General features: G+C 46.7%; 1 protein-coding gene across 1 annotated transcript in view; it reads left to right on the top strand.

Moving 5' to 3' along the window:
• Window positions 1-27,282, top strand: part of ssbp4 (single stranded DNA binding protein 4) — a 95,145-nt gene that overhangs the window by 59,832 nt on the left and 8,031 nt on the right. Inside the window, exon 5 of the mRNA XM_056276881.1 lies at window positions 25,158-25,247. Within this exon, the coding sequence (XP_056132856.1) occupies window positions 25,158-25,247 (90 nt within the window). The remainder of the gene's footprint in view (window positions 1-25,157; window positions 25,248-27,282) is intronic.

Raw genomic sequence — 27,282 nt, 5'->3', positions numbered from 1 at the left:
TTAAAGGGAGGGCCTGGGGTGCTGCTCAACACCTGCTCTCTGGGAATTGCTGTGTGCCCACACACACACACACACACACACACACACAGTCTAGTTCAGTTGCCTCCAGGGGTCATCTGTTGCTGATTGGTTGGTGCCACCGTCTGTGGTCCAACTATGACACTAGCAATGTGGGGTATTTAACCGTATGTTTTTGTGTGTGTGTGTGTGTGTATGTTTGTCTTCCCACTTCCATCCTTGTGCGAACTATTCAGTTTTGCAAAGTGAGGGCATTTTAGCTAGTCCTCTCTTATTCAAGGGGCTATTTTAGAGCTAGGACTTGGGTTCAGGGTTAAGGTTAGACCAGTAGTTAAGGTAAGGCGTGGGGGCTGCTAGTAAATGAGTGCAGTTAATGAGGTTCCTCATGATGGCAGAGAAACGAACGGGTGTCATGGTGTGTGTTTGTTGTTGATCTTGTTGGTCAGTGGCTTGGTGGCTAAAACGGCCCTCTGAGCTGAGCTGCTTTCATCGTCGCGTCACCCCTGAACATGGCTGCCTTGGGGGACCTTATTTTAGGCCACACCAGGTGCAGGGTGTTTCAGGGCTTGTTACATGATCTTGTGTGTGTGTGTGTTTGTGTGTGTGTGTGTGTGTGTGTGTGTGTGTGTGTGTGTGTGTGTGTGTGTGTGTGTGTGTGTGTGTGTGTGTTTGTGCAGTTTTGGGGAGGATACAGGGCTCTGGCAGGCCTTGTGAATGTGGCCGGGTCAGGCCTGTGTGTCTGCATGTTGGAGTCTAGGAAAGGTCAGCGATTGGGTGGAGGTGCCAGGAATAGTGGTGTGAGATGCCTGGGTGTCTACAGGGCCATGTGACACACACACTTACACACGAACACACTTACAGATGCATGTACATGAGCACACGCACGTATGCATTCACGTATACACGCACAACCTTGAGCCCCAGTGCAGCAGAACAAAGGCTGGTCAAAGTAGGGCAATTTCTTTCCCTCCCCTCTGTCTCCTCCTCCTCCCCCTCTTTGCTGTCCCTCATGTCTATCGCTAGCTCTGTTTTTCCTCTCTATGCCGTCTTCTTCTCTCTTCCCCCTCCCCTTCCCCCCGCTTTCTGTCTCTTGCTCAGGCGTTCCACGGTGCATGTTTGCTCTCCTCTCACTGTCGCTCGTTCCCTCTCTCTTTCGCTCCCTCCCTCCCGATTTCTCCACACCCCTGTCTTTCTCTCCTCTGTCTTCTGCCCTTCCTTCTGCTCTTTCCCTTCTCATTCTGCTCTTTTAGATTGAGCTCTTTTTCTTCCTTTGCTGCTCTTCTTCTCCCTCTCTCTCTCTCTCTCGCCCCCTCTCTCTCTCTCTCTCTCTCTCTCTCTCTCTCTCCTCTCTCTCTCTCTCTCTCTCTCTCTCTCTCTCGTCGTAAACACGATGCTGCTTTCTGGATCTGGGATGCCTGAGGGACAGAGCACAGACAGGAGCCCCATCACCATGACAACAGCTTCTCTGAGCTGCTTGACACCCAGACGCCATTGGCTGTGGGCTGTTGGGGGGGAGGGGGAGGGGGGAGAGGGAGGAACAGAGAGAGAGAGGGGGGGGGGGGTGAGTTAAGCAAGAGGAGAAAGAGGCAAACGACCCATTTCTCCTCGTGGGGCTGTGTGGCCTGTTCATGTTCACATGCAGGTTTAACGGAGAGAGGAAGAAAAGGGAGGGAGAGCGAGATTGGAGGAAGGGGAAGGGGCAGAGAGGTGGGCGGAGAGGTGTAGGAGGGAGTGAGATAGGAGGAGTGAGGAGGAGGCAGCCTGGGCAGTTCTAGGGTGTGGGACCATGTGTGTAAACGATCTCCCCCGGGTCCTACTAACCATGCTATTGGACTGAATTGTGCATGTGTACTTAATATCTGTGTTTCTGCGTTTGCATGTGTGTGTGTGCGTGTGCGTGCGTGCGTGCGTGTGTGTGTGCGTGCGCGCATGCGTGCGTGCATGAATCACTGTTCCCCATCCACCTCAGCCTGCCTGTTTTACACACAGATCTTAAATCAGATTTATATGCCTTGCATTGCCGGAGGGAGTATCACACTGTAAAAGTTTTTTCCCCCTCAGTTTCACAGCGATGTGAGGTCAGTGTCTTTTAAAATGCGGCGATATTCAACAGCTCTCAAATGTGTCACAAAAGAAACGCAGAGATGCCACGAAATATCGCTGTCAGCTCGCTGCACTTCGCATGTGCAGAGACTCCAGTTGATTGTGAACGCATCCCCATCGTGGTTCAAAGCCTCACATTCGGTTGCGTTCGTTTTCAGCTGTGACGTCAAATCGTGGCGTGCCGCTGGTTTTTGAAATATATATATATATATGTATATATATTTTCTTTTTATTTGCTGGTTTTTGAAACACTTTTGTGCATCTTGCTGTTTTCAGGATGAGACAGAAAGCTGTTTTGGATTCAGGAAGACAGAGACGGAAACCCAAGGGAAAGAGAAATAAGTTTTCAGAAGATTTTGTAATCAAAAGACGGGTAAAGGGGTGGAGAAAAAGAAACGATGGACACGGGGCGTCCAGGTAGCGTGGCAGTCTATTCCATTGCCTACCAACATGGGGATCGCCGGTCCGAATCCCCGTGTTACCTCTGGCTTGATCGGGTGTCCATACAGACACAATTGGCCGTGTCTGCGGGTGGGAAGCCGGACGTGGGTATGTGTCCTGGTCGCTGCACTAGCGCCTCCTCTGATCGGTTGGGGCACTACGTCCCCCTGGCGAAACTCCTCACTGTCAGGTGAAAAGAAGCGGCTGGTGACTCCACGTGTATCGGAGGAGGCATGTGGTAGTCTGCAGCCCTCCCTGCAATGACCGGGACAGCTCAGAAGATCGGGGTAATTGGCCGGGTACAATTGGGGGAGAAAAAAAAGGGGGGGGGACAATGGACAGAAGTGGGAAGAGGGAAGGTAAGAAAAAGAGAGAGGGACAGTGAAAAGCATAATTTGGCAGATAATGTCGTCCAGTGACGAGGCGGGACTGAGCTGGTTGAGCGGGAAATGTAACCTTGCAAGGAGGATGCTGCGCACAAAGAGCCCGAGAAAAGAATAGAAGGAAAGAAGCGGTCTAGCTTTGTTCAGCAGTTGTAGTAAACTGTGCACTGCAGACCTCAACAAGACTTGGAAGACTGGGAGGTATATAGTGTCATTACCCAACCTAGCATGCATGCAATATGTTTTAGCACTACGCTGTACTCTCTGAAGCAGATACAATAGCTGCCAGTGGAGGGTTTTTTTCTTCTTCTACTACTTCTTCTTCTCTCCTCCCAGTGTGAACTGATCTGAAAAGATCTGACTCACAGAAGCGCCGCTCCTGACCGAGAGCACGGTCCGCCTATGTGGCTGAAATGTTGTCCTGTGTTTGCATTACTGTACCTGCAGAACGGCTGTGAAATGCAATGCACCATGTTTGTGTGTAGCTTGGCAGCCTGCCTGCACTGCTTGGGGAGGACACAGCTCATGAAAAGTGTGTATAGGGGCAAAGAGAGGATGTTATGTGTGTGTGTGTGTGTGTGCATGCGTGCATGTGTGTTTGTAGATCTCCATGTGTGCCGAGTCTTCCTGCCGCTCTGTGATCACTGGCATATTTAGACTAATCACTGAAGAGGGGGAGCATGTGTCTCCATGAATATGATCTCGGTTGCTGCACGCTGTGTGAGCATGTGCATTTGTGCACGTCTGCATGTATATGTGTGTGTGTGTGTGTGTGTGTGTGTGACCATAACTCACACAAGGGGGCCTAAATGTCTCAGGCTGCGAATGCATGTGTTAGTGTATCCGCTTTCAGTAGACAGAAACTCACTTGGGCTCACACATGTGTGCGCAGGCATGCTCGCGCACACACAAACACACATCCACACATGCACGTATGCATGCTCACACAAACATAGAGAGAGAGAGAGAGAGAGAGAGAGAGAGAGAGAGAGAGAGAGAGAGAGAGAGAGAGAGAGAGATGAATTGAGTGGAAGGGGAAACGGTGAACAAGAGGAGGTCGTTTCCAAAATCAGAACCAGAAGTTGAGAAGGAGAGACAGGAGAAGGAGAGCTGGGGCTCAGATAGGGGGTTGCAGTATGTGTGTGTGTGTGTGTGTGTGTGTGTGTGTGTGTGTGTGTGTGTGTGTTTGTGTGTGTGTCTACCTCACAGTTTTACACAGCCTGGCTGGGTCTGTCAGTGGGGGTGGGGAGTCGAGGGTCGGGTAGGGAAGGAGTCTGGCTGGGGGATGGGTTACAGGGGTTAGGTGGGGGGTGGAGGGGGGGCATTAACAGGAACCAGCTCCACACACAGGAACAGCAAGAGAGAAAAGAACAAACCCCCAGCAAACAGGAGTGAACAGTAAGCACGTTTCACCCCGGCTATTAATCCTGTCTACCGGCTCCGTGACTGGAGACCTGCTCCGAACAAAAGGAATAGACAATCTTTCTCTCTTCTCTCAATCTATCCATTTGCTCTCTCCCTCACTCTTTCCCTCATCCTCCCCTATCTTATTCTCTTTCGCACACTCTCACGCTGTCTCTGTCCATCGCTATCTTGTCCCTCTCATCTCTCTTCTGTTTCTGCATTTCTCAGATGCTTCTTAGCTGGTTTTGTGTTCGTTAGTGTCATTTGTGTGCACGTGTGTGTTGTGTGTTAGGGCATTCACCACTGCTGCATTTTAGCAGTCGTCAGCCACTCCCCAAAAGTAGACAATTAATTGCGGGAGATATATCATATTTCTTATAACCGTATCTGAAACCTTTTTTTTTTTTAAATTATTTTTAACCAATAACAACGATCAGTTCTCGTCAAAAAGGTCTCAGATACGGGGGCGTCCAGGTAGCGTAGCGGTCTATTCCATTGCCTACCAACATTGGGATCGCTGGTTCAAGTCCCCATGTTGCCTGTGGCTTGGTCGGGCGTCTGTCCCTACAGACACAATTGGCCGTGTCTGCGGGTGGGAAGCCGGGTGTGGGTATGTGTCCTAGTCGCTGCACTAGCGCCTCCTCTGGTCGGTCGGGGCGCCTGTTCAGGGAGGGGGGGGGGATGGCGTGACCCTCCCATGCGCTACGTCTACGTCCCCCTGGCGAAACTCCCCACTGTCAGGTGAAAAGAAGCGGCTGGTGACTCCACATGTATCAGAGGAGGCATGTGGTAGTCTGCAGCCCTCCCCGGCTTGGAAGATTGGGGTAATTAGCCAGGTACAATTGGAGAGAAAAGGGGGGAAAAGAAAAAAGGTCTCAAATACAACCAATAAAGGGTTAACTAATGTATAGGTGGGACCAACCTGGGGGCAGATGAAATAGCATAGTCCTCGATTGGCTCTGAGACGCTGTTTACAAATGAGGTGTAATCTGATTGGACTAAACCCCCTGCAAGCCTGCTGAGCCGGATACTATTTGACTGCAGTAACAACGCGACTGCTTTCTGCTAACCGTGTTTTGTTGACTTTCAGCCGAGTGCATCCATGGTTGTCATGGTGACGGCAACAATTTAAAAGCCTAAAAGCCTTAGATTATCTTAAATTAATGTTAATAATATATATATATAGTGCGTTAGTCTGGTTCTTTTTTGCCCTACCTTACGTAAATTAAACAGTGTCGCCAACGAGAAGCATTCACATATCCTACTTTTATTGTGGGGAAAAACATTAGCATTAGCAGAGCAGCTAGCGCCTAATGAGGTATTCGACGTAATGTTACAGGTTAAATGATTGAATATGGGTCACTTTCCGATCGGGGATAATGGTGTAAAATACAGCTGCACTGCCAGCTGCGGCTTATTTTCCACATAAGAAACGTTACGAGACGTGAATGAGTCCTGCTGAGCACAATGCAACTTACGTAAATGGTTAGCGTAGATATGAAACGCAAATGAGTCTGCATTTAAAATTGATTACAGTATAATTAAAGGCTTTTAGGAGGCGGACACTACGTGTTCTGTTCGTGTTTTCAACAGCTGCCGTCACTAAAGTCACCACATAACACGGTAAACTGAAAAGCAGGGATCGCGGGAGTCTTTCCTTCTCTAAATACCTTTAAATCCTGTTTATTTAACATGGCATAATGTAGAAAATGATTGTTCAAACAAATCTTAAGTTCACCATCGACCGAAGTTACGTCCACCTTCTCACAGCGCTCCCAGCTGCATACCTGCTGCAGATGCATTTCCACTGCTTTGTTGCTGCACAGTGCTTAAACCACGGATGAACGATTAGTCTACAACTATGCACAGTGTCCACTAGTGGATTTGATAGTCAACTATTCTGTGAAACCCCCAGTGTGTGTGTGTGTGTGTGTGTGTGTGTGTGTGTGTGTTTGCTTGCATGTGTCTGCACTCTCCTCTCTGGTTCCCTCCCTCTCTGTGCGTGCCACTGCTGTGCTATGTTGGGTGAGGCTATGCAGGGGATATTTCTGTCAGGCTCTATTTATTTATTGATGGCAGTGCTGGTGAGAGTTAGTCTGCCTACATGCATGCTTGTGTTAAGAGTAAGTGAGGTGGTCCATGGAAATCTTGCCTCTCTCCTTGTTTTAAAAAAAATAAAAAAAATTTACCCCCCTCTGTGCCTTTTTACCTTCTGTCTGCTCCTTTCCCCCTTTTTTCTATCCATTCCTTCCTGTCTAGCCCCCAATTTCTCCTCGCCCCCTCTCCATCCCCATCCACTCTGTTCCTACCCCCCCCCCATCTCCTCTCTGTCACGCGGCTCCTCCAGAGTAAATATTTACCAGCCGCTGTCTTAACAGCAGTGCAGAGATGACCCCGGAAGTGTCAGCTCTGTGACCTCTGAACGGCTGGATGGGAATTAGCTGAACCGCTGTCTTGTCCGGCATGTATGATGAAAGGGCCAAGTCACCGAAATGGAGGTTTAAATCATTCCTGAATGATCGCCCCCCCCCCCCCTCCTGTTCATCCCACCATTCACCCCACTGAGGGAGCCTTGTGTCTGTCAACAAGCTACGGCAAGCTATGAGCTACGCTGCCTGTCAACTCAAATAGTTTACGGAAAGCAAGAATGCAAATAGATCCCATTATTGTCAAAAATAATTGTATTTTTGGCCCTTACTGAGCTCTCGGAGCTTGTCAGCTGGTAGCTCGCAGGTCAATGGGTCCTAGTTGGGACGTTACTCACCCAGTGTGCCTTCAAAGAACTGACAGTTTGGGTGCCCTTGAAGAGTAACTAGTAGCAGTAGGGCAGGTAGGCGGGATGGTGTGTAAAGAGGAACATGGGTTCGAAGGTTGAAGTTGGCTAAGGGAGGCAGGGTGGTCTTTCATGCTCCTCTCTGAGTCCTGGCAACAGACAAAGGCTGGGTGGCCCGATGAACCCGGGCAGGGAGGCAGTAGAGGGGGTGAGGTAGGGCAATTGCAGCTGAAGGTGGCTTTTAGTGTTTGCTGCTATGCTCCTGGAGACAGCATGCTGGGTGGAAGGGCCGAGTAGTGTTTTATGGAGCATGTGTGATTCTTTGTTTTTCTCTGTCTGTCTGTGTGTCTGTCCATCTGTCTCTCTTTGGCTCTCACTATCGCTGTACCTTTACTCTTGCCTAGTCCTCTGTGGTGAGCCTGTCTCAACCGCCCACTGAAAAAGTTCATGTAAGAGACATGGTGATCCTAAAGCCCACACAGTACACACACACACACACACACTCACACACATAAACTATGCAAGAAGGATTAGCATTTTTTTAATAGTGGCCTTGCGCTCTCTCTCTCTCTCTCTCTCTCTCTCTCTCTCTCTCTCTCTCTCTCTCACTCTCTCCTGTCTCTTTGCCTCTCTTTATTACCGTCTCCCTGTCCCTGTGTTGTTGAAGCCGGCTCCCCGTCTCTCTACCCCTTATCCTATTTTATTCTTATCACTTCCAAACAACAGTGCCAACACTCCCTTTCTCTCACACCTCCTCCCCTCTTTGGCCATACTTTCTTTTCATTTTTTCCACTTTTATTTACTTTTGAGGGTTTTTTCCACTTCTTGTTCTGTGTGTTTCTTTCTCTCTCTCTCTCTCGTTTTCTCTCTCTGTGTCTGTCTGTCTCTCGTTCTCTCTCTCTCCCTCTCGCCTCTCTGTGCCCCTGGGCCCTCAGAGGTTCAGGCAGTTCCACAGACCCTCCATTGTCTTGGGAATGTGGTTTGCTGTCCCTCCTCCTCCTCCTCATGCTGCTGCTGCTTTCTGGCAGGAGACAGAGTTAGTTTGTGTTTTGCTTCTGGGTCCTGAAGGCCACTGGGTTAAAGGCTCTCACCTGACGATAGGGTCCACCTCCAGGACTTTGATTAGCACAGTTAATTGGGAACCTTACTGCATGTTTTAACCAAATGCGACGCAAAATCTCACTTCGCTTTCCTCGCACGGGTTTGATCGCTTGCCTGAAAAATGAACAAACCAATTTCTTGCCATGTCATGGCAAGCATGCTTGCTTACACTGACGCTTCTAGCAAGTTTGCTAGACCCAACAGAAGACAGCTAAGTCAGAGTGATGGGAATTCTGTCTCTTTTTAGTGAACCAGATCATCTGGCTCAGCTCAGCAATAAGAGCCAAATGATGCATGATAAATAATGTAAAAAAATCCAACACTTACATATGTGTATGGAACGATTTCATTTATATTGAACGATGTTTTGTATGATGGCGACTGGTACGACATACAAGTCTCACCATGCTGGGCTCTTAGTAAGATTATTACCAAAGTGAGATGTTTCTGGATCGTATTTAACAAATTCATTATAGGATCATCCTATTTCCCCCTCTCTCCCTTTTTCTCCCCAACTGTACTTGGCCAATTACCCCACTCTTCCGAGCCGTCCCGGTCGCTGCTCCACCACTTCTGCCGATCCGGGGAGGGTTGCAAACTACCACATGCCTCCTCCGATACATGTGGAGTCACCAGCCGCTTTTCCCCTGACCGTGAGGAGTTTGGCCAGGGGGACGTAGCGCGTGGGAGGATCATGCTACTCCCCCCAGTTCTGCCTCCCCGCGAACAGGCACTCCGACCGACCAGAGGAGGCACTAGTGCAGTGACCAGGACACATACCCACATCCAGCTTCCCAACCGCAGACATGGCCAATTGTGTCTCGGGATGCCCGACCAAGCTGGAGGTAACACGGGGATTCGAATTGGTGATCTCCATGTTGGTATGCAACGGAAAAGACCGCCACGCCACTCAGACGCCCCCTATTTTACAATCTAATCTTGTGATCATGGATCAGCGACGGAGGCAGAGCTGTGGCTGTGCTTGGAAGTCCACCCGGACCCTGTCAGTTTGGGTGCATAGTATCAACCAAAGACACAATCAGCTTGTCCTCCATCTTGACTGAGGAGAGTTCTATAAAGGGGGCGTGGCTTGAAAACAATTATAATTTATGTGCAAATGTGAGGAAAAGGGCAGAAAGTCCCAATAAGTCTTTCAGTGTTCCTTCAAAAGCAACCCTTTCTGTTTTGCTGCAAGTGGGAAGGATTCAAGTGTGTCTCTGTCATAATTATCAATGTATCCCAAACTGATCTCATTGTTCGTGACTTTTGAGAGGGAGGTGGCCCACAAAAGAGCTGGAAATTGGCCTTGTGTGTGTGTGTGTGTGTGTGTGTGTGTGTGTGTGTGTGTGTGCGTGTGTGCGTGCGTGCGTGCGTGCGTGCGTGCGTGCGTGCGTGCGTGCGCGCGCGCATGCATGCCCCCCATGTCTGGTACTCAGGAGAACTGCTCCTATGGGAATACCTCTTCCTGGCTGGCCTGACTTGTGCGCACACACACACACACACACACACACACACACACAGACTTGGGCACCTAACACACAAACACAAGCCCACACACACAGGCACACCTACACGCACACAATCTCTAGAATATAATGGGGTGAGGGAATCAGCCTGGCGTGAGATGTTTTTAAATGTGTAGTCTGTCTCCATCAGCCGCTAAACACTAACAGCACACACCCGTCAGCACAACATGGATGGAACCTGATCAGGCTATAGACAGATTCTAAACCCATGACATCATCGATGTGCAGGCACGCTACGTTCGTAGTGTAGAGCAGAGCCCGTGAAGAGATGCTCAAAAATAGTGACTGTGGGCATTTCTCTCTTTTCACTTTCTCTCCCAGTCTCTCTGCCATACAGTATTTACTCAGCTCATTTTGCTGAATTACCACATTAAGGAAGAATAATGTATGGTAATTCTTTCATTGTTGCGAGCTATAGACGTCTGAATTAGCCTTTCACGTCCACCGTGTCGCCCTAGGCACCATGGAATGTGTACGGCCCTCATTCAACTTCCCCACTTGTATTCTCTCTCTCTCTCTCTCTCTCTCTCTCTCTCTCTCTCTCTCTCTCTCTCTCTCTCTCTCTCTCTCTCTCTTTCTCTCTCTCTCTCAGCTCTGTAAAAAATAAAATCCAGCGGTGTGAGCGGTGCTCGAAAGAGGTGGAAAAGTGAGCGGGAGAGAACGAAAGAATGCCAAACAGTGAGGCAGAGGTAGATTTTGCTAACAAGGTTGCCAGATACTCTTTATTTTTAATAGTCCCGTTGGAGGTCTCGCTGATAAAGTGTTATGTTATACTATTAAACTTTGGCAAAGTTTGAGCTGCAGCACATTCCAACTGTATAGTTCAGTGTAAGGGGGTTGGGGGCAGTAGGTTAGGTACATTTCATTAAGATAAGATGACTGAACAGGTATATGCATGTTTTGTGTGTGTGTGTGTTGAAGATAGTCCACAACAGTCCATTGTAAGAGTAAGTTTGAGTATCTTTAAAGCTTTTGTTTGTAGTTTAGACATTTAGAGAGCTGGAGTGTATATGGTATGTGGGCTATAGGTTTGGCACATTTCATCAATGTGCGCTTTATTGTTTACACGTGTTCGTATATGCAGGAATTCATGCGTTTGAACTTGTGTCCAAGTAATGCTGTGCAAGACATGATTGCTGCATGTTTTGGTGTGTGTTTGTATGTGTGTGTGTGTGTGTGTGTGTGTGTGTGTGTGTGTGTGTGTGTGTGTGTGTGTGTGTGTGTGTGTGTGTGTGTGTGTGTGTGGGCTTGCAGACTTTTGCATTTGTGCTTAAATGTCATGTCTGCACCAGAGAGCATGTGTGTCTGGTCCATCACCTGTGGAGAGGTCGCTTTAGGGATGATCTACCTACTCGGCTCGGATCTCCAGACCCCACTGACCTGTGGCTCATGGGAGTGACTGAATCCCTACTGAACACAGGTTAGAGGTTTGGACATACAGGCTTAGCGCTGTGGTTGCGGGACACCTGTCTCACCCCCTGCCCAGTCAGGGATTTCAGTGATCCAGAGTCAAGTCGAGTGTGATAGAGAGATAAGCAGTCTTCCTCTCCTCCTCAGCTCCAGTTCTTTTCCTCTGTGCCAGGTCCACATGTGCAAATACGATCGTTTACACTGAAGAGCCAAGACATTACGACCACCTGCCTAATATGCTGTTGGTCCTCCTTGAGCTGTCCAAAACATGGACTCTACAAGACCCCCTGAAGGTGTCCTTTGGTATCTGGCACCAAAACATTGAGAGCAGAAACTTAAAATCCTGTAAATTGCAAGGTGGGGTGGCTGTGGATTGGACTTGTCGGTTCAGCACATCCCACAGATACTTGATTGGATTGAGATCTGGGGAATTTGGAGGCCTGGGCAACACCTTGAACACTTCATCATGTTCCTCAAACCGTTCCCGAACAATGTGTGCAGTGTGCATTATCCTGATGAAAGAGGCTGTTGTCATCAGGGAATACCATTGCCATGAAGGGGTGTACCTGGTCTGCAGCGATGTTTAGGTAGGTGGTACGTGTCAAATTGACGTCCACTGGGCCAGACCCAGGGTTTCACAGCAGAACATTGCCCAGAGCATCACACTCCCTCCACTGGCTTGTTGTCTTCCCACAGTGCATCCTGGTGTCAGTTCTCCAGGTAAACGGCACACACATACACGAGTCCCGTGGACCAGGCAGCCTTATTCCACTGCTCCAAGGTCCAGTTCCGATGCGTGGCCATTGTAGGTGCTTTCGACAGTGGACAGGAGTCATCATGGGCACTCTGACCGGTCTGCAGCGATGCAGCCCCATACACAGCAGAGTGCGATGCACCGTGTGTCGTGATATATTCCTTCCGTAACCATCATTAAAATTTTCTGTGACTTGTGTCACAGTAGACCTTCTGTCGGTTCGGACCAGACAGGGGATAGCCTTTGTTGCCCTTGTGCATCACTGAGCTTTGGGCACCCAACACCCTGTCACCAGTTTGTGGTTTGTCCCTCCTCATACCACTGTCAGTAGGTACTCACCACTACTGGCCCGGAACACTCCACAAGCCTTGCCATTTCAGAGATGCTCTGACCCAGTCGTCTGGCCGTAACAATTTTGCACTTGTCAAAGTCGTTTAGGTCTTTACTCCTGCCCATTTCCTCTGTAACCAACATGTTGACTGCGACAACTGATTGTTCGCTTAGCATCTAATCTACCCAGACCTTGACATGTGCCCTTGTTTGGAGATGATCGACGTTATTCGGTTCACCTGTGAGTGGTCATAATGTTTTGGCTCATCAGTATATGTAAGTGTGCACGCCCAGATTTTCTCTTCTTTCATGTACGTATACATTCTCTCTCTCTCATCCTCTTGCTCTCTCTTCACACACACACACACACACACACACACACACACACACACACACACACACACACACACACCTTTGACTGAATACATCACATTGGGTTTTGTCTTCGAGCTCCATTCATTCTATTATTCTCTAATTAGCAGCATTAATAATATTCAATTAGGCATGTAGCTGGTGGCTGTGAGTGTATGTAGAAGTCTGGCTCTGTCTTTCTGCGTGTGTCTGTGTTTGTGTGTGTGTTTATGTCAGCGTGTGTGTCAGTGTGGACCATTTCTATCATGACACGGTCACGATGTCCCTCAGTCCTCTAGTGGCTTGCAGCCCAATACTGGCCTAATGAGAGAGTGGAAAGGCCACGTACAGATGGGGGGGGGGGTTACTGATCTGTGTGTGTGTGTGTGTGTGTATGGGTGTGTAATTAAAGGCTAGTGCCAGCAAGGGGGACCTGTGTTGGAGAGGGTCAACAGACCAAGCAGCAGGGCATCGCCAACCCTTGGTCATTAACTATAGACACTGCCAATAAAGGCCTCAGTGTGTGTGTGTGTGTGTGTGTGTTTTTGTGGGTGTCAGGAGGCCAGCTGCTGAATTACCCTCCTGGAGGGTAACATGTATTTTACCCGGCTCATGCATGTTTGTGTCACTTTCACTTACCTTTGTTTATTACCAAAGCCTGGTGCAGAAAGTAGTTAACCTCCGCCAGCTACTGCCTCAAAACTCCCAACATAAACGTTACACCACAAACATTGTAATGTGGAACAGGTGTGTAGGTTGCATTTCGATTTTGTGCCTGCTAAGCTTTTCTGTGGTTTGCAAAAGTATTCCCTAGCTTTGTTTGTTGTTGCTTGTTTGGTGTTGTCTGTCATACGATGAGTATTTCTCCCCGGAAGATGTCGCCTGGCATCTATGGAGGCACCTCTTCCCTCTCGCAGAGGGATCCCAGCACATCAGTAACGTCATGTACACAGTTTGCAGGAATTGATGGGTGGAACTGACTGTCTGTGTGTCAGCGTTTGTTTCATCTCAGAGTCTGTAGTCAGGTGAACGGCCGCCTGGGTTTGTACGCATGTCCCCGTGTGTTTTCAGGCGTGTGTGTGTGTGTGTTTCCACTATGCATGCCCCAGAGTTGAAGTCGATTGGTTAGACTGATAGACAGCAGTGGAAGTTAAGGCAGGTGCTCCAGGGCAAGTGGGGCGACGGTCCCTTAGTGCCAGCGCCTCTCCCTTGGGCTTCCAGCTCTGAGTGCTGCCTGGCTGGCTTGGAGGCAGCTCCAGGCTCCTGGGGCCTGATGTGGGGAGGAGATGCTTCTGAGACAGAGGTAATGTGGGGAGGAAGGACATGGGGAGCTTGTGTGTGTGTGTGTGTGTGTGTGTGTGTGTGTGTGTGTGTGTGTGTGTGTGTGTGTGAGAGAGAGAGAGAGAGAGAGAGAGAGAGAGAGAGAGAGAGAGAGAGAGAGAGAGAGAGAGAGAGAGAGAGAGAGAGAGAGAGAGAGAGAGAGAGAGAGAGAGAGAGAGAGAGAGAGAGAGAGAGAGAGAGAGAATGCAAATATGCCTGCATTTGTGTGCATGGGTACATGTGTGTGTTCTGCGGGGGGATCCCAAACAGATTTGTTAACTGGTAATTAATTCACCTGATTGACACAACAGCTGTTGAAGCAATGGGAAGGCGAAAGCAACTCGTGTGTGTGTGTGTGTTTGTATGCTATTTGTATGTTTCTGTGTATACACACACTGTGGGAACGTGAGTCTGCATATTTGTGTACATGCCTGTTTTGTGTGTGTGTGTGTGTGTGTGTGTGTGTGTGTGTGTGTGTGTGTGTGTGTGTAGGAGACTGCTGCTGTCATGGAGGGGTGTTTCCATGTTGAGATGTTTGGAGTCGGGTTCTTAGCTGGCCAGCCCTGCAGCTATCTGTCATCCACTGAATACAAGGCCTATCTGTCAGCCAGCAGTCCTGCTCACACACTAATATCTCTCTGCTGATCTTGATAGAGTTGAATCTTCGTACATTTGAGGAGGCTCATAGTGATGGAGAGATGGGGCTAAGTGAGGGTGAGAGAGAGCGAGAGAGAGAGAGAGAATGGAGTATCGGGAAGAAAGAATGAGGGAAGTCGGAGACAGGCAGGACTGGGGGCAGTCGATGACAGTCTGGAGTGGCGTAGCGAGGAATTTCCACAGCTTGGTCACGGAGAAGGGGGCTGAAGCTTCCCATTGGCAGAACACACTGCAGGCCAGATGAGAGTGGCAAACACTCCAGTCTGCAGGCCAGCCAGCCCACCGCTCACTCATCTGTGCCCCACACCACTGCAAAACACACACACACACGCACACATACACACACACACACAAAATCACATACATTCTCATGCATACAAATACATACAAAGATCTAATTAGGCACAAATATAAACATATACATTTGACCATGCGTGCGCGCACGCACACACACACACACACACTCTCTGATTAATTAAAGTATCACTCAGCTGAACTTAAACTCACCCCCCACACACCCCTTGTAGTCCTCCAGCCTCATCAAGGACGATCCTTTACATTAAACCTGCCGTGCGGAGGGTTTGTCCCCCCCATCTGGCAGTGAGAGTAATTACTTCTCGTCTTTCAGCGCTCTCCAACCAGAAAAGCTACAACAATGGTTATCCGTGTTTGTCCTCACCGTCGATCGCTTTGTTTTGTTTTTTTTACTTCAATCCTTCCTCTGAACGCAGTTTTGTTTTCTCTCCAGAGCATCAGAAACTTTTCTTCTTAGGTTTTTCCGCCATAGTTTCCAAGCCTGGAACCTTTTCTGGCAGAAAGCCCCGATGGCAAGCCAATCAGAGGCACGCGGACGCTTTCGTCACAAGGAAGTTCAGCTCTGGCAATGCAACCATTGGTGGGCCCACATAGCGTAGCGGTTTATTCCATTGCCTGCCAACACGGGGGTCAGCGGTTTGAATCCCCGTGTTACCTCCGGCTTGGTTGGGCGTCTCTACAAACACAATTGCCGTGTGTGCGGGTGGGAAGCCAGATGTGAAGAGCAGGGTAATTGGCCAAATACAATTGGGGAGGGAGGGGGGAGTGGCAATCATTGGTGGTTTATGTAAAACGTATCACTTTTGGTGTGCCAGCACGGGAATGTCGCCCCAGACACCAGATTTGAAAACTCGGATATACTGCGAAATACAGAGAGATTTACCTAGCGGTAATAGGCTTAATCATCATTGTGTGAACTCGTTTGGCAAGGGCTTGAATGTCACGGACATTCAACAGTGTGTGAATATTTAAAAATCCCGCATTCTAGCTTCAACTATTTTAACCTGCCTGCCTTTTCAGCAGTATTCAGTATGTCTTTTAATTCTGGCAGCACAGTGGACAGAGAGTAGGACAGAGAGAGGTGATAATGAACAGAGAGAGAGAGTGAGAGAGAAGCAGAATTAAAAAAGAAGACAGACATTGTGACACAGATTTCTGCTTCGTGAATAACACAGCTGGGTCTGGACGAAGCTGCTCGTGTGCACATGTGCGTGTGTGTTCGAGTCTGTGTGTGTGCATGCTTGCGTGCATTATGTTTTTGTATGTTTGTGGGCATTTTTCTTTTTTGCAAACTCTTCCCTTGTAAACGTGTGTGTGTGTGTGTGTGTGTGTGTGTGTGTGTGTGTGTGTGTGTGTGTGTGTGTGTGTGTGTGTGTGTGTGTGTGTGTGTGTGATTGATGAGGTCCTGGCAACTGATACATCAGGCAGCTCAGGCTGAGCTGTTATAATCTGAGAGAAACACAGACACACACACTTTCTCTCTCTCTCTATCGCATGTGTGCGTGCGTTCACACACACACACACACACACACACACACACACACACACACACACACACACACACACACACACACACACACACACACACACACCCAAAGGTCGTATCAGTGTTGTTGTGGCCAGCAGGTAGCAGTGTGTTGGCCTGCTTGTCTGGCCTCAGATAAGAGCAGATCCATTACCCCCTGGAAGCCAAGGTCTGATCACTGGAAAGATAGAGCTGCTCACTCACTGTCTCTGGGCCAGGCAACCAGGCAGCCGGCCTTCACCATTAAAACTAAAGGGGAACACAACCAGGGGTCAAAGGCGGGATGGCACCGCTCATTAATAATGTCCTTATTACAAACAATTGAGAACAGCGTGTGCCATGGTGGAAACAGAATCTTAACCCCACTGAGTCGGACCTAAACCATCCAATGTTCCGAAAGCCAAGTGAACAAGACCAAGAGTGTTCCTGGTTCTCTTTCGATAACTTCAACACAAGCATCGCCTCAGCAGCAGCAGATGGAGGCAGGAGCTGTACTTCCATGGGCATCGGGTGTTCCATAAGGATTTCAGCGTGGAGCTGGGGAGAAAATAAGCAGCGTTCAGGGAGGTGAAATCCCTGCTCTACAAGAAAGAGGTCAGGTTCGTCCTCTTGTATCCTGCCCAGTTCCGGGTCACCGATAAAGGTAAAATGTATTATTTTGATACACCAGAGGCGGCCAAAGAGTTTCACTAGTCGTGCTGAGGAGAAGATGAACGAGTAGAGCAATGACGTTGCAAAAAAAAAACAAAACTTAAGTTTAGCATTGATGCCGGCTTCTATTTGTGGAAGTTGACTGAGTTGATCGGTCATGGTGCGGAATCTGATTAACAAGAACTTTCAACCAATAAAATGTTAATGTTTGGAATTTGCATTCCTGAGATATAGTTTCTTTTTGATATTTTGCTTGACCTGTGTTTTCTTTAGCCTATATACCCTAAAGGTAGAAAAAATGAGAACACAAATCTCAAAGAAAGGAGCCACCCTCATTTAGATGTAAAGTGTTAGTTGTATAGGGAATGCATTTGAAGTTTTTTGTTTTATAATGCCTGCAATCATCCTCGGTTTGGGCTGAAGATCTAGGTTTTGGGGGTTAATTGTTTTTTCTTTTACTCATATGGGATGGGTGGAATGTTTTGGGGAATAACCATTGCAGCTTATTCTTCTGAGCATTACAAATGGACTAGACTTATTTTTCATTTTGTGTTCTCACATGCAGCCTGTACCCTCACCCTGTTTTGCATTGCAGGCCCTGTATGTGTTTTAATATGGCTAACATAGGTGATGTTAATGGAGGCCATCGTGTGAGGTTTATATCTTGGAATGTAAAGGGGCTTAATGGTTCTGTGAAAAGAGCTAAAGTTTTCTGTCATCTAAAACAATTAAAAACAAATATAAATATAAAAAATAGGGGTTGGTCAAATTTTTCAGTCCAAATTTAATAGCTGGTCCAGAGGTATGTCAATCTAATCACCAAACAATATACTAGTTTACACCATTTGATGTAATCTGCGATACTAATGGCTGTTTTATTATAGTTTCTGGATCTCCTTTTCAGAAATCTGTCATCTTAGTAAATGTTTATGCTCCTAATTGGGATGATGTCCACTTTGCAAATAAAGTTTTGTCATTAATACCTAATTTACATACACACCAGCTAATCTTTTCAGGAGATCTGAACTCTGCTATTGATCCACTGCTTGATAGGTCTAGCTCTAAGGGAATATCTTCTGGTGTGGCAAAGGCCTTCTCACTGTTAACGCAACAAAATGGTTATGTGGGCCCTCGGAGCTTTTTGAACCCATCGGCTAAGCAATTCTCTTCTTTCTTTTCTCATGTTCACCACTCCTTTTTCAGACTAGATATTTTCTTTATAGATAACTCCTTTATTCCAATGGCCAGGCAAATTGAATATACAGCTATACTTAGATCACTCGCCTGTGATACTACACCTATGTTTGTATGTTACACCTTTGTATATTAGAGAACAACCTTTATGGATACTTAACCCCCTCCTGTTTTCCAATAAGAAATTTTAGTTTTGTATCAACTAACATAGACGCATTCTTCGAGACTAATAAAATCGAGTCAGTATCATACTCTTTACTTTGGGAGACTGAAAGCTTACCTGAGAGGTCAAATAATATCCTGTACTTCACATGCCAATAAAGAACGTAAGGAGGAAATGCAAGATTTATCACAATCCATTTCGGATCTGTACAGGCAATATTCTGAGGCACCCACTGCTGAACTATATAAAAACCGGGCCAATTTGCAAGCAAAATTCAATCTTCTATCTACAAACCAATCAGAACAATTAATACTTAGGACACGTGGTTTCTATTATGAATGTGGTGACAAGGCGAGCCAGCTTATGGCTCACCAGCAGAAGCATCAAGCCACATCACGACTTATTCCACAGATAAGAGACACACATCCAAACAAAACAAGCAATCCAAAAGAAATTAATTATACTTTTACAGCCTTTTAGTCCTCTCCTTACACCTCAGATTTCCCCTCAGATACAACGTATATGGAATGTTTTTTAGATAATTTGAAAATACATACTCTTGAAACAGAGGAAGCAGAAGATTTAGATCAGACTCTTAAACAGGTCTAGATTAATAATGCCATTATGGCAATGTAGAGTTGTAAGACCCCAGGCCCTGGCTATCCAACAGAATTTTATAGAAAATTTAAGAATAAGATCACGCCAGTTCTTTTAGAAGTGTTTCGAGAATCTTTGGAAAATGGTTCATTACTCCCTACCCTTCACAGGCATTTATTTCACTTCTTCTTAAAAAAAGACAAGGACCCGACTTAAATGAGGATCATACCGCCCTACCTCACTTTTGAATGTGGATGTGAAACTTTGGCTAAAATGCAGGCATGCCGCTTAGAGCACCCCCTCCCCAACATAATTTAAAATGATCAAACAGGTTTCATTAAAAATAGTTATTCTTTTACAAATATCCGTTGGCTGGCATATGTGGCTTATTCACCCGATGCTTCTCCAAGGCCAGAGGTTGTTATTTCTTTGGATGTGGAGAAGGCTTTTTGAGTGGGTATACTTGTTCAGAGTCTTAGAACATTTTGGATTTGGTAGAACATTTGTAGCCTGGGTTAAACTATTATATCATTCACCTTTAGCATACATACAGACAAATTATTCTCAATCCAATTATTTCCCATTAACACGTGGCACTTGTAAAGGCTACCTATTGTCCCCACTTCTTTTTGCAATTGTAATTGAGCCACTCTCTGTTGCACTTAAGTCAACGTTATTCCAAGGCATTAAGAGAGGGGGGCATAGAACACTGTGTATCTCTGAATATCTCTGAACGACCTCTTGCCATATATTAGCAACCCTATAGATAGTGGTCCTGCAATTCTGCCATTATTAGGCCAATTTGGAGCTTTATCTGACTATAAACTAAATCTCCAAAAAATGAATGTTTTCCCATTAATAACCTGGCCCTACAGATGTGACAGAGATTGTTGCCTTTTAATTTTTCTCAAGATGGTTTAAAATATCTAGGAATATGCAAGACTCACTCTTTCACATCTGTGTTTGAATCTAACTATATGCCTCAAGTTAGCCAAATGAAGGCTGATTTTGAGAGATGGCTTAGTCTACCCCTTACTATAGCTGGGAGAATACAATCAATGAAGATGACTATGCTTCCCAAATTTCTTTATTTGTTCCAGTGCTTGTTAGTCCAAGTCATTTTTAATTCAGTCAACCAGACTATAACCTCCTTTATTTGGGAAAGCAAGGTCCCATGGGTTAATAAGTACATTACCAAAGAGGTTGTGAGGTAAGGTGGACTGGATTTGTTTCATTATTACTGGGCATCCAATATCCAAAAGGTACAATTTTGTCTCAACTGGCCAGATACAAACTGGTGTCTGCTCGAGACAAAGTCTTGCCACTCTTAGTCTCGTCCAGCTTTAGTGTATTCCTCCCTGCCACTGAAACCCTCTCAATTTACATCCAGTCCTGTCCTGCTCTCCACCCTCAAAATGTTTAATCAATTTCGCTACCACTGTAAGTTCACATGAGCTTCAGTTCTTCTTCCTATTCATAGAAACCATCTATCCCCCCCACACACACACACTCAACTCAACCTTTAGACAATGGGGTTTAAATGGTCTTAAGTGTATTAAGGATTTATACACTGACAACATATTTGATAGTTTCAATAACCTGTGTAAAAATATGGCCTTTCATATAATAATTTCTTTAAATACCTGCAGATCTGCCATTTTGCCAAGGAAAAATTTCCCTCTTTTCCTGATCTCTCACCTGCCACAGTATTGGAAAAACTCACTCTTAGCTTTGATGATAAAGGGCTGATCTATGTATTATAATCTCAACTGATCTCTTTAAGAGATCAAAGCCTTAAATAAAATTAAAATTAGATGGAGGACAAACTTGGTATAGCTCTGACTGAGGAACATTGGACAAAAGCACTGAAGAGGGTTCATTCTTCATTATCATGCTCTAGTCTGGGACTCATAAAATTTAAAGTTTTGCATAGGGTTCATTTAAGGAAAGCCAGGCTTGCTGACATATCCTGGGACAGACACTGGCTGTGATAGGTGCTCCTTCTCGCCAGCCAATCCAGTGCATGCATTTTGGTCTTGCTCTCAGCTTGACAACTACTGGGCAATGGTTTTTAAAACCATCAATGAGGTTCTTGGGTTAACATTAAGACCTTGCCCACTTATAGCTGTATTGATATAGCAGATGAAAACTTTGGATTTAAAATGCAAACTAGTCTGACATCATTGCATTCACATCACTTTTGGCCTGTAGGAGAATTTTGCTATTATGGAAGTCCACCACTCCTTCATCTGCTTCTGCTTGGCTGGAGGATGTAATGTAATGTAATGTAATTTTTTGTAAAACTAGAAAAGATAAAATGTACACTGAGGGGATCTGTGAAGAAGTTTTACTTGAAATGGGAACCTTTCTTGTCTTATTTTGAGAATTTTAGGGGATTATGCACTGGATGAAGGCATTTGATTGTAGTTGGGGATTTGCTTCTTTCCTTCCCTTTCACTTGCTCTTTTTTTTATTGATTACCTCACAGGACGGTTGATGCATTGTAAATTAGCGTATTCTGAACCATCTGACATGTTCTAGATATGTGTGGGCTTGTGCCTTAGAAGAGTGTAGAGGTATGGCTGTGATAATATACACTTGTATTTGTGAAATGTATTGTGAACACCTCAGCTTCTAAGGTGTGTTTGGAGAGGGTGTGTGAGAGGAATCTTGTTGTTGGGGGGGGGGGGGGGAGGAGAAGAAAAAAACAAAAATGAAAGGCAATGTGATGCATTATGTAACCTGTGTTGTACCATTCCTTCAATAAAAACATTGGGGAAAAAAACAACAGAATCTAACAAAAGTATGAAGAATAGCATTAAAATGCCTGTTTTTGGGGGGAGGACACACAGTGAGGTCCCAATAGTAGTGAAAACATCACATCACGTCGTCAATCAAGCGAGTGATTTTTGGTTTCAGGTAGATATGGATGTGTGTAGTAAATGAAGATGCCTTGCTACAAGCTGAGCAACTATTAACATTGGTTAACTAAAACCAAATGAGTACTGCGCATGCAATAGTTTTTTCAAGTCAACGGTTATCCTAAGAAGTAGATTTCACTATTTGTTTTGGATACTGTAGGAGGTTGTACTGAAATGGGGAACGAAGAAGGGGAGGAGGTGTGATTTGTGTAAGGAGCTAACTCTGTGGCAGTATTGTGGTATCAGGTTTGTTTGTGTGCACAGAAAGAAAGAAGGAGATAGTGGTGGCAAACAGGGCAGCTATCAAAAAGCCACAGGCTTCTTTAAACTCCATCTCAATTTCTCTCCTCTCTCTCTTACCCTCGTCTCTCCGTTTCCCTACTGCTTTCTCTGACTGAGCTTTCTCTCAGCCTTTCTTCTGCTCCATTCTCTCTCCCTCTCTCTCCTCTCTCTCTCCCTCTCTCGCGCTCTCTCTCTCTATTTCCTTTCTCTGTCTCTTACTGACTTATATCTCTTTGCCTTTCTATTGCTCCTATGACTCTCTCTCTCCTTCACTCTTTCCTCCTTCCTCTCACTGCTCTCTCTCTCACGGCTTTCTGTCTCTCCTTCCTTCTCTTTCTCTCTCGCACTCTCTCTGCTCCCTGGCCAAGCTGATGATTGACGGCCTGAGGGTTTTAATGGGCACTGGAGAGCAAGAGCTGAGGTCGGGGTTGTCATGGCAACTAGGAGAAGGGGCCTTTTGCTGCTGCTTACCTGAGTGCTATGGAGCCTTGCAGCCACACACACACGCACACACACACGCACGCACACACACACACACACACACACACACACACACACACACACACACTTACATGCCAGAACCACCTCCGTTCACTCCTCCTCCTCCTCCTCCTCCTCCTCCTCCTCCTCCTCCTCCTCCCTTCCCTAAGCTGCCCTGCCTTTCATCCATGTCAGCCTGCTCTGGCCAGTCTCTCTCTCTCTCTCTCTCTCTCTCCTCTCTCTCTCTCTCTCTCTCCTCTCTCTCTCTCTCTCTCTCTCTCCCTCTCCCTCTCTCATTTTCTCTTTTCCCTCTCTTTCTTACTTTCTCTCCCAACATGCTGCTGATTCCTCAGTAGATAATGCAGTAATGCAGATGAGCTGAGCTGTAAAGCCTTCTGAGGCAGAGCCACAGCTGGCTATCTTTTGTGTGTGTGTGTGTGTGTGTGTGTGTGTGTGTGTGTGTGTGTGTGTGTGTGTGTGTGTGTGTGTGTGTGTGTGTGTGTGTGTGTGTGTGTGTTTACCTGAGCATCAATATGCAGTGTTGCAGTTTTCCCGTTGTTGGATTACAGAGCTCAATCACACACTATTTTTGACGGGTGGGGGGGGGGGTCAGTGTTTAGGATCCCACCTGTGTTTTTGTTAGATACCACAATGGGGTTTAGTTGTCCCATCCGACAAGCCTCCCTAACTCCGCGCTTCCAGTCCACTTACTGTGGCTATGCTCCCTGAGACCAACCACATTTAAAAGTGCCGATATTGAAGCCATATTCTTAAAAGTACATGGCTGGACTATGGGTAAACAGATATTTTTTTTCCTATAGATACCCATCAGAGACATGTATATGGAACAAAAAATAAGCATTAATTTTAGTATTTTGTCAGCTTGCCACTATGTTAGCCATGTCAACTTTCACATTTTTGAAAGTTGGACTGAGAAATGGTAAAAAACAAAACAAAAAAAACCGTTAATGCCACCAGCCGTAAGTAGAGGCCAGTGGCACGGCTAGCAAAGAAGCCGGACCCTTCAACTATCTACAAGGCCAGCGGGGTAGGCTGTGTGTTCCTGCTGGGACCCGCTTTCCTTGCTCTCTCTCTCTAACTTTCTCTTAACCTCTTACCAGATACTTTAACTGCTTTCTCCCCATGCTTGTCCACTGTTGAGGCAGGGAGTGACTGATATAGTCAACACATGGCCAGATCTCAGACAGAAGGAGGTGGAAAACCACAGGGGTGTCTTTAGCCTTGCCACTGACTCTCTTTATTTTCTGTTGTGGGCTAAATAAGGAGTATTCTGCCTCTCCTGTCTGTTATCTGGCTCAGCTGCCCGTGCTGGAAAAGCACACTCTTATTCTCAGTCTGACTCTTCATCACACGTGCCCATAAAGAAATGTGTCTCTCTGTCTAGCTGTCTGTTGTCCCCTACTATATATTTTTTCTCTCTGTTTGTCTTGTTTGCCCACTGTGCCTCTGTCTGCCCATCTGTTAGGCTTTCAGTCGTCTTCTCGCGCTCTGTCTCTTTCTCCCTCCCTCTCTCTAGTTTTCATTCTCTCTGCCCCCCCCACTCATTCTTCACTGAGTTTTTGTGCCTAGCTGCTGTGGAAATGTACATGTCTGGGCTCTGATGTTTTGTTCGGGATCCCTCTGCTTCGCACCCTTGAACTAGAACAGGTGTGTGTGTGTGTGTGTGTGTGTGTGTGTGTGTGCGTTGTGCCGCGCGCGCACGCGCACCCTGCCTCGTGGCCCCGGAGCCCCGGGGCCTGCTAGTTAGTGTCTGGGCCGTGGGGGTCAGCCGAGGGATGGAGTGATGGTGGGATTGTTTGCTCTGCGGCTGCGAGACAGAGAAACGCTCTGGTTACAGTGGGGGAGGGGCAGAGAGGAAGAGAAGGGTGCTGTCTGTGTGCATGTATGACTGTGTGGTGTTATACAACATTTAGAGGGTAACAGTTATGCTAATACACTTATTTATGCAGTGTGTGTGTGTGTGTGTGTGAGAGAGAGAGAGAGCGAGAGAGCGAGCAAGAGAGGGAGGTGGGGTGGGGGGGTGGCATGCCGTTTGCTGTTCAAACCCCATTCCAATAGAATGAGTGTTAAACAGACCAGAAACGTCCTGTTCTGTGGCTCCATGGTCTGATGTGAAAAAAATGTGGTCTTCGTTTAACTTCTCTCGTACATTCACCACTTGGGTTTCGAGCACCGTGTCCATCTGAACGTGGCAGCCAAAGCAGTCATGAGCAAGCGTCCACTTTCTGCCTGTCTGAGAGAGCAGGGCACAACTTGAGGTGACTTCAAGTTGATGTTAGGGTGGGTGGGGGGGGGCAAGAAAAAAATCAGTTCAGGGTGACTCTAGATCTTCATACCTGGGACGTCACTTAAAGTTTGCTGTATTGCCCCAGCGAGTTGTCTGTTCCTGTCCCAGGCCGGGCAGAGAGTTGATGTTGCAGTTGCTTGTGTTTTCCAGAGTGCAGCCGCAGCCCCCAGTCCAGTGATGGGTAACATGCCCCCAAACGATGGCATGCCAGGTGGACCCATGCCCCCGGGCTTCTTTCAAGTAAGAAAACGACATTTCTTGCTGACTCAATTTACCCTATCTGCCTCCCCAACTGACCCGTCTGTCTGTTTTTCTGTCTGTACGGTCTGCCTGTTTGTCTGCCTGTTCCCCCTCCCCTCTCTCTGTAGCCATCACTAAGCCTATCCTTCTGTCTCCTCCTCCTTTTTTAGCCTCTTTAGCTGTCTTAATCCCCGTCCAGATGTGTTCCTTTCTCTCGTTCTCTCCCTCCCTCCCCCTCTCTCCCCCCTCTCTCTTTTTTCCTCCCTCTCGCAGTCACACTCTCTCTGTCCCCCATATGTCACTGGCTGGGTTATTAACCCTGGTGTTCTGTCTGTGGCTGTAGACCTCAGTAACTCCTCGACTGTATGGTTTATAAAGGCTTTTGACTGATGTGTTTTTTTCTTGCCTCACTAGAAAATGTCGTCTTCGCTTGCAAAGGGAGGCAATAATCAGGAATCTCTTTTAAGGCTAGGCCAGGGAGAGGAGAGGAGAGGAGAGGGGCTATTTTTGCTGGTTTGTGTTGCTTCACTAATTCCTCCTGTCATCACTGTTCTCTGAAGGCTGTCTGGGAGGCCGACAAGGTCACACACGCTCTATCTCTCCCTCCCTCTCTCTCTCTCTTTCTCTCCAGCTTTCCACCCATGTCCCTCTCTCACTCTGTCTCGCTCTCTCTCTCTCTCTCTCTCTTGCTCTCTCTCTCTCTCTTTTAATTGCTCTCTCTCATGAATACTCTCTTACTTTCCCTCTCATTCGTGTTCTCAGTATCTGTCTCGTTCTATCTCTCTCTCTCCCTCTCTCTTTCACACACACACACACACACACACACACACACACACACACACATACATACACACCATCTTCCATACTTAAATAAACTCTGGGTGAATAACACATTCAATATTGAGGTTTTAAATGTCTTTTCTCCCAGAAAATATTCACTGCATTGTGGCACGGGGAGAAACTGCGCTGAAATATTTTAGTCAATGTGGAGCAGAAGTGTTAATTTGGGATACTACTGAGCAGGGATCTCGCTAATGTGAATGAGTAACACTTACTTATTCCCTAATATGAATCAATTAGACTTGGTCAAATATAACCCTTCCAAACAAACTGGTCAAAGCTTTGGGAATTGACAGACAGATTTGAACGGAGGAGAAGGACTTAATGGCCATGTCTCTGAAAAGGGATGGGGCGGTCAAAAGAGGGCAGCTTAGTGGTTGCAGAGATGCAAACAAATAGGTTAAAGGCTCAACTCCCAGCCATGTCTCCTGTAAGTGTCCTTGAGCAAGACAGAACCTGCAAACCATCCATCCATCCAGTATCCAAACCGCGTATCCTGCTCTCAGGGTCGCAGGGATGCTGGAGGCTATCCCAGCAGTCACTGGGTGGCAGGCGGGGAGACACCCTGGACAGGCCGCCAGGCCATCACAGCCTGCAAACCGTTAAACACATTATTAGCTGAGAAGCTGTGCAGCACTAACATCACCTAAAATGTAAAAAGCTAAAAATATATATATATATAAATATATACATATTTATTTAGTTATTTTAGTTATTTTTCCCCTTTTTCTCCCAATTCAGTGGCCAATCGATCCCCCTATTTTAATTCAAAACACCCACCCTGCATGCGTTCGCCAACTGTGTCTCTCCGGCCGGCAGTCTTGCCACTTTCGTGACAAGGCGAATCCAGGCCGAACCACTGTTTTTCCGACACACATAGAGATGCATTCATGTGACGAACACAAGCCGACTCCGCCCCCCTCCCGAAGACAGCATTTCCAATATTGCTGCTTCATCGAGTCCGGCCATAGTCGGATCTGACGAGACCGGGGCGCGAACCCCTGGTCCCCAGTGGGCAACTGCATCGACACAAAGCCGATGCTTAGACCATTTTTTTAAATGTTTTTATATTATATTATATTATATTACATGTTTAAAAATACTGTTGAGGGCTACTTGATTATTTAGTCTTGAGACTAAGAACCTAATTTTGTTAAAGTATCACTTAGCTCATATAAAGTTAATAGTAGAAAAG

This window comes from Lampris incognitus, chromosome 3, assembly GCF_029633865.1.
Source record: "Lampris incognitus isolate fLamInc1 chromosome 3, fLamInc1.hap2, whole genome shotgun sequence".
Taxonomy (NCBI): Eukaryota; Metazoa; Chordata; class Actinopteri; order Lampriformes; family Lampridae; genus Lampris; species Lampris incognitus.
The sequence above is the reverse complement of the archived record's forward strand: the minus strand, read 5'-3'. Positions and strand labels throughout refer to the sequence as shown.